This window comes from Gopherus flavomarginatus, chromosome 8, assembly GCF_025201925.1.
Source record: "Gopherus flavomarginatus isolate rGopFla2 chromosome 8, rGopFla2.mat.asm, whole genome shotgun sequence".
Taxonomy (NCBI): Eukaryota; Metazoa; Chordata; order Testudines; family Testudinidae; genus Gopherus; species Gopherus flavomarginatus.
Genome location: NC_066624.1, coordinates 107724606 through 107741463, shown reverse-complemented (window position 1 = coordinate 107741463; position 16858 = coordinate 107724606). Strand labels below are relative to the sequence as shown.

At 60.9% G+C, this 16858-nt stretch overlaps 1 protein-coding gene across 1 annotated transcript; it reads left to right on the top strand.

Moving 5' to 3' along the window:
• Positions 1-511: 511 nt before the first annotated feature.
• CHRNG (cholinergic receptor nicotinic gamma subunit) lies at positions 512-16157 on the top strand. Its single transcript, XM_050963818.1, has 12 exons — positions 512-554; positions 2958-3097; positions 4104-4148; positions 4663-4772; positions 5373-5528; positions 6749-6846; positions 10769-10972; positions 11484-11598; positions 12324-12438; positions 13774-13981; positions 14763-14896; positions 15873-16157. The coding sequence occupies exons 1-12, from the start codon at positions 512-514 to the stop codon at positions 16035-16037; spliced, it is 1533 nt and encodes a 510-aa protein (XP_050819775.1). The 3' UTR covers positions 16038-16157.
• The last annotated feature ends 701 nt before the right edge of the window (positions 16158-16858 follow it).

Below are 16858 nucleotides of genomic sequence, written 5' to 3'. Positions count from 1 at the left end.
CTGGCAGGCCCTGCTTCTCTCTGGCCCTCTCTTCCCAGCTCAGACATTGAGAACAACCCGTTCGCACCGGGCCGCTCTGGCTCTGGCTCCAGCCATGCGGCATTCACATGCCCAGGCTATGCTGGCCTTAATGTCCTGGCTCCCTTTGTCTCTTCTGCCTCCTCCGGTCTGTTCAGCCTGGGCTAAGGAGTCTGGCCTCCAACCAGGCAGCCGCAGGCATCAAATGCCGCATCAGGGCACAGCAGTACAGAGCACACAGGGAAACTGAGGCACACACATGGCTCATACAAATATTGCCAACTCAGCAGTTGCTCCCTCTCCCATTGTTGTTTCAGAGGCACTTGGCCATCCGCTGGGGAACAGCTGACAATGCTGGCTGGACAGCTGGACTGCAGGCACCGCACTCGGGGAGAGGAGGGATGCAGGGGGGGCCGACCACGGCCCAAAATAAACCTCCAGAGCTTGCTGAGCACACAGCCACCACCGTGCCGGGAGGGAGGCTGCCACCACCATGCGCTGCCTGGCTCTGCTCGCAACCCTCAGCTTCCTCACAGGTAAGCAGTGCCCGGCCTGCGGACGGGGCGAGGGGCAGCCGGGTATGGTGCTGGGGAGGTGGCAGCTAAGCCTAGGCTGCGAGCATGGATAGCTCTGTTCTGGGCTCAGCAGCAGGGAATCAGGGCAGCTCAGGAGACCACCCCCATCCCTCTCCATCCCAGGGCTAGGGCAGGGAGCAGGGAGTAGCCTCCCTTCTTGCTGTGTTCACTCTCTATCTCTTCCTTCAGGGCTTGGGGAGCAGCAGCAGCCTCCTTGTCCTGCTGGCTGACGCAGGGCAATGTGCCATTCTGCACAGCCCCCGGCAGGCTGACCTAGTCACTATGTGTGCGTACAGCACCTAGCGCAGCAGGGCCCCGCTCCTGACTGGGACTCCCAATACCAGTTTCTCTGCCCAGAGAGCTGCCCCTTCCACACCCTGCCTGCCAGGGGCTCTGCCGTGAGCATCAGCAGCCCTCACCCCAGCCCCTGCAGCGCCAGCACCCTGTACCCACTCCCAGCCCTGAATGACTGTGGGGGGTCCTGCACCGTAAAACGCCCGCCAGAACCCTGCTCGCTGTGCTGGGATGTTACATTGCTACCATCTCCCACCACTCCACTTGCATGGGGCACCCACCCCCGTCCGCTTCACGCTGCCAGTCGTGGGGCACCCACCCTCGTCCGCTTCACAATGCTGGTCGTGGGGCACCCACCCTCATCCATTTCCCACTGCCGGTTGTGGAGCACCCACCCTTGTCCATTTCACATGCCTGTCGGTCGTGGGCCACCCACCCAGGGCCACCCAGAGGACTCAGGGGGCCTGGGGCAAAGCAGGGGAGCTATGGCACTTATACTCACCCAGCGGCAGTCCGGGTCTTCAGCGGCATTTTGACAGCAGGGGCCCTTCAGTCGCTCCACGTCTTTGGCAGCACTGAAGGGCCCCCGCCGCTGAAATGCCACTGAAGACCTGGACCACTGCCGGGCCAGGGCTTGTGGGGCCCCTGTGGAGCCCAGGGCCTGGGGCAAATTGCCCCACTTGCCCCCCTCTCTGAGAGGCCCTGCACCCACCCCTGTCCATTTCACACCTGGGACGAAGAGGGGACTGAACTGGGCTCCTTCTGCTTTGAGAACGTGAACGATGGAGGCCACAAAACAATTCTTGGCAGGCGCTATTGCTGCAGCGGGGCCAGCTGCTGCTTATGCCTGTTAGCAGGGGCTTCGAGCCCAGGGAAGCCAGAGACACGTGCACACACAGACCCCCACCCGCGAGTGTGGGACACACACAGCCACATACAGTGATGCTGGCCAGGTGCCAGCGCTAACCCCCAACGCGCCCTCCAAGTCACCCTCTATCCTCTGGCCCCAAGGCTTTCCAAGAAGCAGCAGCGGCACTTTTGCTAATGAAGGTAATTCGTTAGCACATTATCTTTCTCCCCAGAGGCATTTCATTCAGATGCGCTTGGCGGATCTGGCCATTAATAATTTAATAATGCAGGGGATTTGTAAAGCCCCAGCCAATGAGCTAAGGATCCGGGCAGCCGACGGGGATTGATCCCGGGCCAGAGCTGACAGGCTGCCGGACCCCATTGTTAGACCACAGTTAAGCTGCCACGGTTAAGCTGGGTTCAACACACGTTGCCTGTTGAGTTCAAGCCACGTTTACGCCTTCTGGGGGCCCGGAGTTGGGGCCGGCTCAGAAAGCTTGGCGAGAGGGACACCTGCGGCCCTCACCCCAGAGAGAAATGGGATACTGCTATTACTTGCCACATCCTCAGGCTGCCAGCCCCCAAGCCCTGGGCAGCCCCCTGCAGGGCATTGGCAGGGTCTGATCCCAGGCCCATTGGCTCTGAAGCATAGAGCTCTGCCTCTCATGTTCAAGAAGTCAATCCATTACTGCGCAGCAACAGTAGGCTTTTATCTTCTCGGTGGCCAACCCTCCAGCGGTCCCGTCGCCCGCTCCAGACACTTGTTACACTTTTGCCTGTGGTCAGCTCAAAGCCCACGCAGGTGAGTGAAGGCTGAAAGAGGCTCCAATTCAGCAGCTGTGTGGTGCCCCCGTCCCGTGTGAATCCCGTTTGACAGGTCCTGGCGCCCAGCACAAAGCCGGGCAGCCCTGTGCGCTCCGTGGGCACTGACAATACAGCTGCCTGCTTCGGGTCTCACTGGAGAGGCCACAGACATCGAGCGCCCTCTCAAAGGGGCGAGGCTGGGGTAGACAGGTGGAGGGGTCGAGAGGGAGCTTGCCTTGCTGCTGCCCATGCTGGACTCGCCCTGTGCCCTCAGGTCACCAGGGCAGGCACCTGGCACCATCCGGAGGGGCTGCTCGTGACCAGTTCTCAAGGGAACCGCTCGGTCTTGGCACTGCCACTGGGTGAGGGTGGCGTGGTGCCTGCTTCCCTCAGGGCCTGGCTGTGCCCTGCTTTCAGCCGTGCTGTGCCGGAACCAGGAAGAGAAACTGCTCAATGACCTGATGACCAACTACAACCGCAATCTGCGCCCGGCCCAGGGGGAGGGCGACATCATTAACGTCACACTGAAGCTGACCCTCACCAACCTCATCTCCCTGGTAAGCAGAGCCCCACCCCCTCCAAGTTCCTTGCCAGTCCCCACCAGCCAGCTGCCAAGCGACACTGGAGGGACATGGCGCATCACCAGGCAGGAGAGGGTTAAAAGCCAGGTGGATTCACTTATGCTGCTGAGCTCGGCCCTTTCCTGCCTTTCTCCTTGCTCCCAGCCCCTGCCCACAAACTGGGAGGGGGCTGCTTCTCCGGGGGGGGGGGGTAGGAATGGCTGCTCCCCCTGTTAGGCCTGGCATGGGGGACAGGGATTGAGTGCACTGCCCAGGACAGGGACTGAGAGGCAGGAGGCACTGATGCCAGGAACTTCCCTGCCTCGTCTCCTCCCAAAGGCACCCAGCACCCAGCCCTGACCAGGGACAGCCAGTCCTGCCTGGGCATCCCTCACACTACCCCTGCCGTCAGAATGGGGAGTCCGTGCCAGGGCAGATGCCCATGGGACTGGCTGCAGGACACTCTGTCCGAGCTGCCCTTGGTAATGGTCCCTGAGGAGAATCACTGTGCTGGGAGGAGGGGGAGAAGGAAGAGGGAGATTGGGAAGGTGGGCATGGGTTGGTGATTGAGCTGGGAGGTGCCGGATAGGGACACTGTGCAGTGATGGGGCTGGGGGTTTCCTGAGGAGGGCATGGGGCAGTGAATGCATTAGAGACAGGGTTCCTGATAGCAACACAGTTGTAGTGAGGGCATGGCCTGGCCATGCCTCAGTGGCTCTGTGGCTGCTGCTGGCTTCCCAGGGGGGAGGAGGGCTGGGTTCATGGGACGCTGCCCTGATCAGGGCACCCCTGGGACGCCCCACACCCTGCTGCACCCTGGGAGGTAATTCCTCAAGGCTCCATGCACCGGAGCCCCATGAGAAGGGCATTGCCTGAGCGCCCAGTAGCTGGCATGCACCGTGCAGCCCCACTGGAGCTGCAGCAGGGCCGCCCAGCCATGGCGGGACAGGGCAGGGCGGCGTGGCAGCAATCTCACAATCCCTCTCTCCTTTCTGGGTTCCAGAACGAGCGGGAAGAGACCCTCACCACCAACATCTGGATTGAGATGGTAAGGTGCCCAGGGGTGCCCACCAGCTACGGGCCAGCCAGCATGCAGCAGGCAGAGATCAGCTAATGCCCCCCACCTCCCGATAAGCTCCAGCAGCCCTCCAAAGCCCAGCACACCGTTGCACCTGCAGCCCAAGGGCTAGGGCAGGTCGCAGCCCCCTCCTGGCCTGAAGGCAGTCATGGCTGGGGCCAAAGATTCACAATTTGGAGCCAGGAGAGAGGAGATTGTTCAGGGCTTGTTCCATCGCCAGACCCCACTTTGGTACTGAGCTCAGCGGCCTGGGCAGAGCCCTTGGCACAGAGCACAGGCCAGAGGGTTCACTTCCCGCCATGGCTCCCAGAACAGGTCACAGAGAAACTCTACCAGGTCCCAACCCATGGCCAGAGCATGCCGGGTTCCTGCAGACCACGCCCCAGGCCGGTGTGGTACTGGGGGGTCACGGGGTGGCCAGAGATGCTCATTCTATGACAAGTGACAGACTATGCTTTGCTCAACCCCTTCCCCCCTGTTCCAGAAATGGTGTGATTATCGGCTGCAGTGGGATCCTGACGAATACGACAACATCCAGATACTGAGGGTGCCCTCCACCGAGGTGTGGCTGCCAGACATTGTCCTGGAGAACAAGTGAGCAGCTGCAGGGCCCAGGGCAAGGGGGCAGTGGGAAGCTGGTGAGGACCCCAGCAGTAGAAACTGACCTCGTCCAGCCCTCCCTCTGCCAGGGCACTCCTTGGGAGGCTCCATTCCCTGCAGGGGCCGGGTCTGTGGCTACTCACCCAGAGACATCACAGTCAGCAGCTAAGTCTCACACAACCAGGACTGCAGACAGAACCCCGCATGCTCTGCTCCACCAGCACAGGGCCATACCAGGTGGGCTAAAGGGAAGGTCTCTATTAGAGGCAGCAGTAGTAGGCTTTTGTCTCCTGTGAGTTGCAGCCAATAGGCAGTTCCGATTCCATCCAGCAGAAGGCAGTGGTGATGCGCCCTTCCCCCCCCCAATCACGTACTGTCCCGCAGCTGGTAGGGTGCTCTCGGGGAGTTAGAGCCCATAGTCGGGTACTGGCTGGGTGTCTGGGGGAATTTTGGGATCACCTCTGCTTTGCTGGGGGCTTCTCTGTGGCCCTGGGACAGTTCCAGCCCGTGGGCAGTGGCCAGCCCACAGCATGAGCTCCGGGCAGGTGGGAGGGAGCGCCCAGCTGGCCTGACCTGCCCTTCTCCTGCCCACAGCATCGACGGGGTGTTTGAGATCACCCTGTACTGCAACACGCTCCTGGACTCCAATGGCTGCCTCCTGTGGATGCCGCCCGCCATCTACCGCACCTCCTGCGCCATCTTCGTCACCTACTTCCCCTTCGACTGGCAGAACTGCTCCATGGTGTTCCAGTGAGTGCGGCTGCGCGGGAAGGGGCAGGGCTGCCCCTTAGATGGGAGGGCAGGGGGCAGAGCCCGGGGCGCGCATGCAGCTCTCCTGCCGGGCAAGCGGCTCTCCCGCCTTCTCTCAGGCGGCAGCTGGCCCAGATCACCAGCGAAGGGCCCATGATATCACACACAGCTGTGACCCTCTGCACCTCCCTCCGCCTTAGCCAGAGGCTGGTCTCACTCAGCTCCGTGGCAGCCGCCAGGCCGGTTACCATGGCACAAGCCCCGTAGGTGGCCGAGCTAGTGCCGAAGGCATGCAAGCCAAAGAAACCCAGGGCCCTGTTCCAGCCCTTGCCCTGAGCCCAAGAGAGCCCTGTGTGTGCTTTATCAGATGTCTCCATCCCCTCTCACGACAGGCCGAGCTAGCCCAGGGAGAGTGAAATGTCTGCGATCAACTCTTCCTCCCCCTCCCCACAAATTCTCCCATCGTATGGGCCCGGATTCCAGGTGGTTGGTGGCGGTGGTAGGGGTGCAGGATCGGGCCCTTGGCGGCTCGTCCGACTGTTGTTCCTCTCTGATCAGTCTGTGGCTACAACGTATGACCAGATCTGATTTCCGTGGTGGTTACTAAATTCTGAGTGTGTCCAAGTTAGTGATGTAGGGTCCCCTCCCCCAGTGTCGGCCAGTGCCGATCGACAGCAGGACGGGAGCTCCCCCCGCGTGTCGCTGAAAGGCCGTGGACGATAAAAGCCGGCTCCCAGTTATCAAGATGGGACCCGGCCCCAGTGATGTGCCTGAGGCCCCATACTGCAGAGACAGACGGAGTCCTCGGCCTGGAAAGCTAATACCCCATGTCCCGCCCCTGAAGTCAGACTCGCCCCAGGCGAGCGACCAGCCGGGTGGGTTGGATTGCAGGATTGGGGCCTACATGAAAACTCTTCCTCCGGCTGGCTGGATCCAGACAAGGCCGGTGGCTGCAGTGGTGCTACGTGGGATGGGTCTGGGTCAGAGCTGGGCTTGACCCCAAGCTGGGGAGGTGCCAGAGCCATAGGACCTCAGATGCTGCCTTGTTTTAAAGGAAAGAAAAGCCAATTCCGCGGCCCTGCGTATGTTTGGCTGTGGCGCCAATCCCAGGAGCAGCTGAAGCAGCCGTTGGCTGGTTGGATCTCAGCATTTCTGTTTGTCTGAGCGTGTCCTCTAGCCAGCCAGTCTCAGCTATGGCCTCCCCTCCCCCTGCCACATAGGTCCCAGACCTACAGCGCCAATGAAATTAACCTGCTGCTGACGGAGGAAGATGGGCAGACCATCGAGTGGATTGTCATCGACCCCGAAGCTTTCACAGGTAACGACCTGCTGCCTCCGTCTCTCCCCTGGGGGTCTTCCCTGGCCCAGGGGGGCAAGCCGACAAGTTGTGGCTCTGGAAATCTTCCAGCTGTTGGCAACTGGAGGAAATGCCAGTGCCAGAAAGGGTGGTGCCATCACCAGTCAGGAGGAGCCCAGTGGCTGGCAGGGTGGCTCAGCATGGCCCAGATACGTAGCAAAGCGCAGCCGGATCCCAGCCACCCAACCGGTCCCTCCAGTCCATCCAGTGTGGGATGGAAGCATTTGTAAAGAAACTGATGTTTAACTGACTGATAGGTGGGACTGGTAGCATGGCCTGGTATTAAGGTTATGAGACCTCGTTTTCAGTTGCATAAAATCTTTGCCAAACTTTAACTATTTGGCTGAAATTCTCCATGCCGGGCATCTGCCTCGGGCTGAATTGTTTGGGAAAATATCAGCTGAAGCAGCTCACCCGGGTCCAAGACCGAGGCCGGGGACAAATATCTTGTTGTGCCCGTATTAAAAAATTCTGGGGTTCTTTCCCTGGAACATCTGCAGTGCCCCCACGCTTTGGAGCAGGGATTCGGAACGTGGCACGAGGCTGGGGGGAGGAGGAGGTGTTTGTGGCAGGGATGTACCTTTTGCCATCCTGGTGAAAATGCACTCAAACCTGGCTACGGTTACATCCCCGCCACAGACAGCTCCTCCTCCCCCGCCCCGTGCCATGTTCCAAATCCCTCTGAAAAATCGCACTTGGCACCTGCTCAGTAAAGCCTAGCAGCTAAAATCTCCGAAGAGTCTGTCCTCACTGAGCATGCTCTGTCCCCTCGCAGTGCCTGGGCCACCCTCACTGAGCGTGCTGCACTGGGGGGCGACACCGGACTTTGCCTGCAATGGCTGCTGCCGGCTGGGCACAGGCACTTACAGCAGGGAGCCCATCCCGCTGCGAACGCCCCAGCAGCGTGGAGGGGAAAATCATCTGATTCAAATGCCGAGGGGGCAAAAGGCAGACAGGGGAAGGTGGGGGCAGGGGAAGGAGCGACCTGGGGGAAACAGGCTAGTGAGACTGGGACAAGTGGGGAGAAATTGTGCCTGGCTGGGCAAGGAGACTGGGGCTGGGGGGCGTCGGGGGGAGGCTGGGACTGGTCGGGAGAGGAGATGAGGGTGCGGTGGGGGAGAGTGGGACTCAGCTGATGAGTTTGGAATGGGGTGGAGCAAGGAGGCTGGGCTGAGGGATGGGGCAGAGTCAAGTCTGGGCCAAGCCCAGGTGGGAGGGGAAGGGCTGAAGTCTGGGGGGACCAGCCAGAAGAGTCCACCAGAGCACACTGCCCTCCAGAGTCTAGAACGAAGCCCCTGATCCTCACTCCTCTACTGCCTGTGAAAGCTCCTGGCAGAGGCCGGTCCACCTGGAAGACGCTCTCTGTTATTCTCTTAGCTCAAGGGCCAGTGGTGGCGGCTGGGGACATTCCCTGACCCTGTGAATTTCCTGTTTGCTTTTTCAGTGCCCTAGGAAACGCCCCCCCAAAACTCTCCATTAAAAGAACACGGCCGAGGTTACGCCGGCAAGTGCCCAAGTTCCTAAACGAAAGGCCAGACCAAAGCAAGCTGAATTCAGCCTTCTCGTGGGTCTGCCTGGCGATGGCCGTTAATTCTATGGGCTCGTCCTGTTTTCCACAGGGCCCCGGCCTCGTTCCGTGCCCGGGATGGACCTGCCCTGGGGATGACCCCAGGGTGGGGGCTGATGGAGGCTGTTGTCTGCCGGCCCCCTTGGTCCAGATGTTGCCAGGTGTGCCATGAACGAGGCAGGGAGGGCACACAGGCGGCTCTCATGCTGTCACTTCTGAGTGCGGGATGTTGCCACTTGAACCCTGTTCGGGTAACGCAGTGTGTGTGTGTCACGGAGTCACCGGGCGATGCTCTGGAACTGCTCCCCACCAAGCCAGTCAGGACTTTGGGGAGCCTCCTCTCCCTTGGAGCAGACTTGTTCAGGGCAAGAAGCTCACACAGCTTCACCTCCTGGGTCTCTCCTTGGAGCATTCAGCATCCTCTGCCCCTCCATGCGCTTCCCACAGCGAGTCCACCCCAGCGGGGTCCTGGGGAAGCCACCGGGTTCTGCACCCCCACTTTGCAGTTAGACGTGACTCTTAGCCAGCCAGTAAAACAGAGGTTTATTCGAGGACAGGAACAGGGTCTAAAACAGAGCTTGTAGATACAGCGAACCGGACCCCTCGGCTGGGTCCATTCTGGGGGCAGTGAACCAGACCCCCAGGTCTGCCCTCCACCCTTGACCCCCGCCAGCTCCAGACTCACACACCTCCCAGCCCCTCCTCTCTCCTCAGCCCCTTTCCCGGGCCAGGAGGTCACCTGATCCCTTTGTCTCCAACACCTTCAGCTGCAACCTTTGCAGAGGAGGGGCCCAGGCCATCAGTTGCTGGGAGACAGAGTGTCAGACATTTAGGTGCACTGGCCTTTTGCTCTGCCAGATACTTAAAAACTGCCATGGGGACACTGAGGCACCAACACAGTACTCAGAGAAAACATTAAGAACATTCCCAGTTCGTCACAGTGTGCAATCAGGATAAAGGCCCGTCTCCTGTCGGGGAGCACTCAGGAAAGTTGCTCTGGGTGTGGGCACCACCACCACACAAATCCCAGAGAGCAGAGCCACTGGAAACGCACTGGGGCCCTGAGCACTGGGAATTCCCAGGGCTGGTTGCACTGTCCTGGGTCCTTCCCTATTGGCTGGAGCAGGTTTCCCGTTCAGTTTTTGTAACCAGGATTTGGAACAGGAGGTGGTGTCCTGTGCACGCCCAGCAGGTATCCCCCGCACAGCAGGTTATTAACAGCTGCCACCATGACACAGGTACTTAAGTCAATAGTCACACTCGGAGAGAGTTTTTCTAACCCCTGCAAATCACAAACTGGTACCGGGAGTGGATTGACGGGAATGGAGCTGTCGCGGGCAGACAGGGATGTTTTCCATCACCTTTTAATTGCATCTTGGAGGAACAAAATGCTTTTTGGGCAGCGAGATTTATTCTTCCATCACCGGGCTTAGCCAGATATCTAGATTGGTAAAAAATGAAATCTATCGCTCCTGCAGCCAACAGGAAAACAAACCTGAGTGAGGCATCACGCGCGGTTCCCCCCACGGCCAGGAGTCAGGTGGGAGAGCGACCGAGCCTCCATCCAAACCCCATGCACTGACTAGGCTCCATGGGAGCTGGCGACGCATTGCCTCCGAGCAGAAAGGGGCCCCTGGGAGCCAGCCCCTGCAAAATGGGGTGCATTAAGCTGGTGGCTGCATTTGTCCCGTCGTGACAGACAACATTGCAGGACTCCCGGGCACGGCAGTAAATCTTCTCCCAGCCCCTTTCCTGGATCTTTAGCTGTTCCACCGTGGGAAGCCCCCAGCAAAGGGTTTCTCTCCCCCCGTATCTAGGGGCCATTGTCTCAGGCTCCCTCTGTCCCCCTAGAGACGTAGCGGCAGCAGGGGCAGGGTGAATGGGCTCCCCGCACACAGACAGAAATGTCAATAGTTGCTCAGCTGGTCCTGTCAGTCATGCCGTCGGGCCTGGGCGGCAAACAGGAACAGACTCGCAGCACAGGCCTCAGCCCGCCCGCCCCTGCTGTTTCCAAAGACGCCCGCAACCGCCTGGGGAGAACTGGCAGGTCGATGTTCTGCCTGCACCCAGGTCCCCACGCCAGCGAGTGGGATTCCCCTGCCGATCTATCCTCCTGCTCCTGAAGGCTCCAGATAAGAGTAATACACACACACGCCCGCGGCTGTAATGTGGGCAAGAGGCAGTTCTGGGCATCCGCCAGCAGGGATCGCTGGACGAGCTCCTGGCCCCCAAGGGTGGTTCATGCTGTTCCCAAGGGGACTCGGGGGCCAGGACCTGGGTGGTTTCCATAGCCACGCCGCATCGTCTTCCCCGCAGAGAACGGGGAGTGGGCGATCAAGCACCGGCCAGCCAAGAAGATCGTGAACGCCGAGCGCTTCACCCCGGACGACTTGGGCTACCAGCAGGTCGTCTTCTACCTGATCATCCAGAGGAAACCACTCTTCTACGTCATCAACATCATAGTGCCCTGCGTGCTCATCTCCTCGGTGGCCGTGCTGGTGTATTTCCTGCCTGCCAAAGGTAGAGCCCTGGCCAGCCCGAGTTCGCTGCCACCCACAACCGCCACAGCTCCAGCCTCTGGCATCGGCACGTGGACAATCCACGCCTCCTGGAGTGGGAAGGGGGCAGCAAGAGCTGAAGGGAGAAGACCCAGTGCAATGCTCACACGGGTGTGACAGGCCACCGGGGGGGTCACCCTCACGCCCTGGTTATCTGAACCGAAATGGGCTGAAACGTGAAGATTGGCTCCTTTCCCCCTCCCCCCAGTTATGTCCCATTTCTGGCCCCTCGGCACCCCCCAGCCCCTATTCCTGAGCGTTGGCTGGCTCCCCTTGACCCTCTGGGAGCGCATGGCTTGCTCGCATATTGGGCTGGAACGGCAGAGAATTCTTTCCTACCTTGCTCCCAGCCCTCTGCTCTAACCACTAGGAAGGCAGGCTCCTCGTGGGCTCCGATGTGCGGGAGAGGGCGCCGGCGCTTGGGGATCTCGATGCAGACCCAGGCTAATCTCTTGCTTTCTGCATCCCGGCAGCGGGCGGCCAGAAGTGCACAGTCTCCATAAACGTCCTCCTGGCCCAGACAGTCTTCCTCTTCCTGATCGCACAGAAGGTGCCGGAGACCTCTGACGCCATGCCGCTCATTGGCAAGTAAGTGATGCTCCCAAACCCACTGGGTTCCTCTCCCCCAAATCCCAGCTGAGGCTAGGAGTCCCTGCTCCAAGGGACACAGCAGGAATGGGCAGGACCAGAGACTGAGAGCCATCGTAGGTGGGGTTGGGGGAACTCAAACCTTGGATGTGTGGCCAGGCCGCTCATTGCTCCCCAGCCCTGCAATGCAAGAACAAGGGCATGAACTAACAGAACTTCCTAGTGGCCCACAGGACATGCCTTGCTGCACAGCCCAGGGTTCATCTGTGGAACTCGCCGCTGCAGGAGGGTGCCGAGGCAAACGGCATGGCCAGACTCGAGAGTGCTCCGGGGACTAGGATGGAGCTAGAAGCACCATCCTTCACAGTTTGAACAGAAAGTGAGCTCGCAGCAGGGAGTTCGGCGGGAGATCACCCATGCAGCAGTCCTGCACAGCCAGGGGCATTATCGGAGGAGATGTCTGCTGCTAGGTGGATTAGATAGACCATGGGGAAGTTCTGGTCTGGACTCCCTTTGTCTCCTACGTACATATGGACTGTGGAGTGAGAGATCCAGGTGGTTCCCATTCCTGGATCCCAACCGGCCCTCGGCTTTGCCCTATGCCTGTTGCTAGGGCACCGCACCAAAAGCCGGCAGATGCCCCGGCACAGGCCATGTGGCTAGTGAAGTGGGGCTGGGGGCAGCAGGCCTGGCGATCAGTGATGGAGGCCCCTTCTCTCCTCCAGGTACCTGACCTTTCTCCTGGTGGTGACGGTGGTGATTGTGGCGAACGCCGTCATCATGCTGAACGTCTCACTGAGGACACCCAACACACACGCCATGTCGCAGAAAGTGCGGCAGGTAGGTCGGGCGGGGCCGGCTCGCCCTCCCGCACGGGTTGGGTGGAGACCCGTCTAACGCACACGTGATCGGCCTCCTGCTCCTCCCAGAGCCGACTCTCCCTGCGCCAGCTTCGGGGAGCAGTTGCTGCCCATGCTGCCCATCACTGCCTCAGGAAAGCGCAGCTCCCGCTGACTTTGGGGGGGTGGGGGGAAGGTCAGAGAGCAAAGGCAAGTGCACTGAGCCGTCGACTCATTTCCCCGGATTGAGAGCCCCAGAGAATGGCCAGCTGGTCGGACCCATAGCACGTGGGGCACGCTCCTCCACGGGGGCGCAGAGCCTGGCCCAGGTGTCTCGTTACCCTGGCAGCACCACAGCTATGGGCTCACCGCCTGGATCCGACCACATCTCCACACCGCTTTGCACAGCCCCAAAGGAGGGCACAGGGGGCAGGGCCGGAATCGGGTCCCCAACTGCCAAGGAACCGCTGGGCATTAGCGCCCCTCTGGCAGCTCCCACTCGGCGGAGGTGGGGGAGATGGAGCCCAGGCTGCTTCCGCTCCCGCCTGCGTCAGTCAGGGGAAACTGCGCTGCGCCCGATGGAACGGCCCCAGGGCCAAACTCAGGCTCCATGACACCCCCAGCAGACAGAGCCCCCCCATGCCGAGTGTGACGGCTCCCCCAGCCCCCCCAAGCATGACAGCGCCAGCTCCCCATGGCCCCCTCCCCCCCGAGCGTGATGGCGCCAGCTCCCCCAGCCCCCCCAAGCATGACAGCACCAGCTCCCCATGGCCCCCTCCCCCCAAGCATGATGGCGCCAGCTCCCCATGGCCCCCTCCCCCCAAGCATGACAGCACCAGCTCCCCATGGCCCCCTCCCCCCAAGCATGATGGCGCCAGCTCCCCTGGCCCCCCCAAGCGTGACAGCGCCAGCTCCCCATGGCCCCCTCCCCCCCGATCGTGATGGCGCCAGCTCCCCCGGACCCTCCAAGCATGACGGCGCCAGCTCCCCATGGCCCCCTCCCCCCCGAGCGTGATGGCGCCAGCTCCCCTGGCCCCCCCAAGCATGACAGGCCCAGCTCCCCATGGCTCTCTCCCCCCAAGCATGACAGCCCCAGCTCCCCATGGCCCCCTCCCCCCAAGCGTGACGGTGCCGGCTCCCCCAGCCCCTCTAAACATGACAGCGGTGGTTCCCCATGGCCCCCTCCCCCCGAGCATGGCAACTCCAGCTCCCCTGCCCTGCCCTGCCCCGAGCGTGACAGCGCCGAATCCCCCAGCCCACTCCCCCCAAGCGTGACAGTGCTGGCTCCCCTGGCCTGCCCCAACATGACATTACCGGCTCCTCGCTCCGTCCCCAGATCTGCCTGCGGCGGCTGCCCCACTTCCTGGGGATGCACATGCGCCGCAGCGACATGGCCCCCCGCCTGCTGCTGGCGCGGCGCCGCAGCTCCTTGGGGCTGATGGTGAAGGCTGACGAGTACATGCTGTGGAAGGCCCGGACCGAGCTGGTCTTTGAGAAGCAGAAGGAGAGGGCTGGGCTGATGAAGGCTGTCCTGGAAAAGATCGGTGAGTGACGGCTCCGCAGGGCCAGGGAGAACCTCATGGCGGGGCAGCCTGAGGCCCCCACCCCACAGACCGTGACCCCCTGGGCCTTGCACCGGCAGCAAATCCACCCCCTAAGAGCAGCCCCCCAGGGCTGGAATGAGGTGTGGGGGGCGGTGCTGCCGGGGGAATGGTACTGTGGTGAGGGTGTCACCATGGACGCCAAGTGCCAGGAGCCGGACTGCGGAGGAGAGGAGCGTTAATAGCCCCCATTGCTCCGGCATCTGGTCCCCATGCAAACTTATCCCTGTGCCCACCAGCGGGCAGCGAGCAGGGCGAGGCAAGTGGCATCAGCCCACCCCCCCGGCCCGTCTGGGAGACTCATAGACGCCAACAAAATTCAGGCTTCAGCTCTTCCCTCCCACGAGGTGTGCGATTGGGCACCCGACTCATGGCGCTGCTTCGGCTCCCTGATTGGATGCCCAGCTGCGTTGGGAAACAAGAGAACTACCAGCAGTGCCAGCCAGCCGTGGCATCCCTGGTGCTAAACCATGTGAAATGCTCCAGAGCAGCCATTAATGCACCAGGCTTCAGCACACAAAGCTAGTCATGAATTCTCTGTGCGCCATTCATCCTGCTCCGCAGGGCTGGGGCCTGGCCGGCCGGTGCTTTGCAAAGGAACAGGTGCCTTTGAGATGCCCAAGGGTAACAGAGACAGCTGGCGGAGGCTTTCCGGTGCGGCACTGGCCTTCAAGGCAGCCAGCTGCCTGGTGCTACCCCCTCTCCTCCTCTTCCTCGTCTCTAGGGAAAGGCCTGGAAAACGGGTGCACCCAGGATCTCTGTCACAGCTTGGTGCAGGCTGGTCCTGAGATCCGGGCCTGCGTGGACGCCTGCAACCACATTGCCAAGACACTGCGGGAGCAGAACGACTTCGACAATGTGAGTGCTGCCGCTGCAGAGCATTAACCGGGAGAGGGGTGTAATGAGGCTGGTTCTGGCGGGACCCAACTGAGAGAGTTAATTCAGGACAAATTGCTTGGAGCAGGGCAGTTACAGCCCAAGGCTGGGGTTTCTGTGCACACCAAGCAAACCAAACCAGCCAGGACTGAAGCAGGGTTGAAGACAAAATGGAGGTGTTTCTAGGGCCTTTTATATCCTCTGCCCTGTGGAAGATCACAGCAGCAAGATGGAGCCTGGAGTACAGGGGTAAGCCACATGTCCATGCATGACTCAGTTCTTTACAGGTGGCAGCCATTGCTCACATGCTACCTTGAACGTCCCCAGGAAGACTTCTTCTGTGGATTGGAGTCTTCCGAGATCTATTGTCAGTTCTGTTTTTCTTGCCTGGGCACTTAACTTGCAAATTCCTTTCTCAAGAAGCTGACCAAGTGCTTCACTAGGGCGACTTAGAATCAGAACACCTTGAGACACAAGTACAGAGCCAATATTCATGACTTCAGCTACCAAAATGATACACACACAGATCACATAATCATAGTTAGCAAATCATAATCTTCCCCTAGACTCCTCACATGACAACCTTTGTACAACATTTGGTGCCACTATAGGACCTTGGTTGCAAAAATGATCGATACGGTCCCAGTTTGTGTCAGTAACATCACAGGGGGCTCAGGTCAGAGGGAGACCCAGGGCAGTATGGACCGAGGGGCCCAATTTGCAGGGACTCACGTATGGAGAAGCAGATCAGAGACCAAGTTGCAAAGGGAAATGGGATTGGGGGAAAGAAGGAGAGAAGGGGCCGTGTTTAGCCGCAGGGGAAGCGAGCGCAGTTTTGATTGAGTTTGGTGGTGGCTGCCCATGATCCAAAGCCCAAAGGCCCCAGGGCACATGGGCCCAGTGACAGCGGGAGCCCGCCGCAGGTTTGGCCGTGAGCATGTGTCTCTCTCCCCTGCAGGAGAACGAGGAGTGGATCCTGGTGGGGAGAGTCATCGACCGCGTCTGCTTCTTGGTCATGGCCTCGCTCTTCGTCCTTGGGACGGTCAGCATCTTCCTGATGGCCCATTTCAACCAGGCGCCAGCAGCGCCCTTTCCCGGGGACCCCAAGTGCTACCTGCCGTAGCACCCCACTTGGGGTGGGCGAGCCCAGGACGTCTGCACGAGAGCCTCTCCCCACAGCTCTGCCGCGGGAGGCTGAGCCTTCCCTGAATGGCGGCGAGGGGCCCCTGGGCTCCATGCACGAAGGCACCGTGTCTCAGGCGGGGCTCACCAAGCTGCTGCAGGCTAGAGCCTGCGGCTGGACCCTTCAGCTGGGGCTGCTCGTGGGAGCCGCAGACGGAGACGACCCGGACCGCGGGGAGAGATGGCAGCCGAACTGCGCCTCTTGCTTGTCTTGTTTACATGTAAAGGGCAAGTGAGCTGAAGGGCGCTGGCTGAATTTGGGCCCCCCTCAAACACTGCAGCTGGCATCTCTGGCACCCCCAAGGGACAAGGAGCCTGGCTGCCCCCTGGGTAGCTACGTGGCAACGGCCCAGTGAGGGGAGCGGGGCAGGCATGCGTGGGCTTGGGAGGAGATCTTGGGCAGCCGTGTGTGTTTCATGTGAGCCAGGTGTGGGAGTAAACACCACCGTGTTTCCAAATGGCTGCTGGACTGCTTTGCTGGCAGCAGGGAAAGGCCAGGCGGGCGCTGGGGGTGGGGAGCAGGTGGGCAGGGGAGATGGGGGCCTTCTCCAGTTGCTGCACCATGAGGCATTGGCCCCGCTGGCCATGGCTTCCCAGAAGTGGCCGGGCAGAGGGAGATGGGGTGGGGGAGGCTGCCCGCTGCTGCTCCCAAGGCTGATGAGTGCCCAGTGACGCCAGTCACTGCTGTGGGCACACTTGCCCAAGCTGTGGGGTTCCTGTTCTGTAGGGTGAGCAGCTCAGCCCCAGAGCACCTGCTTGCCG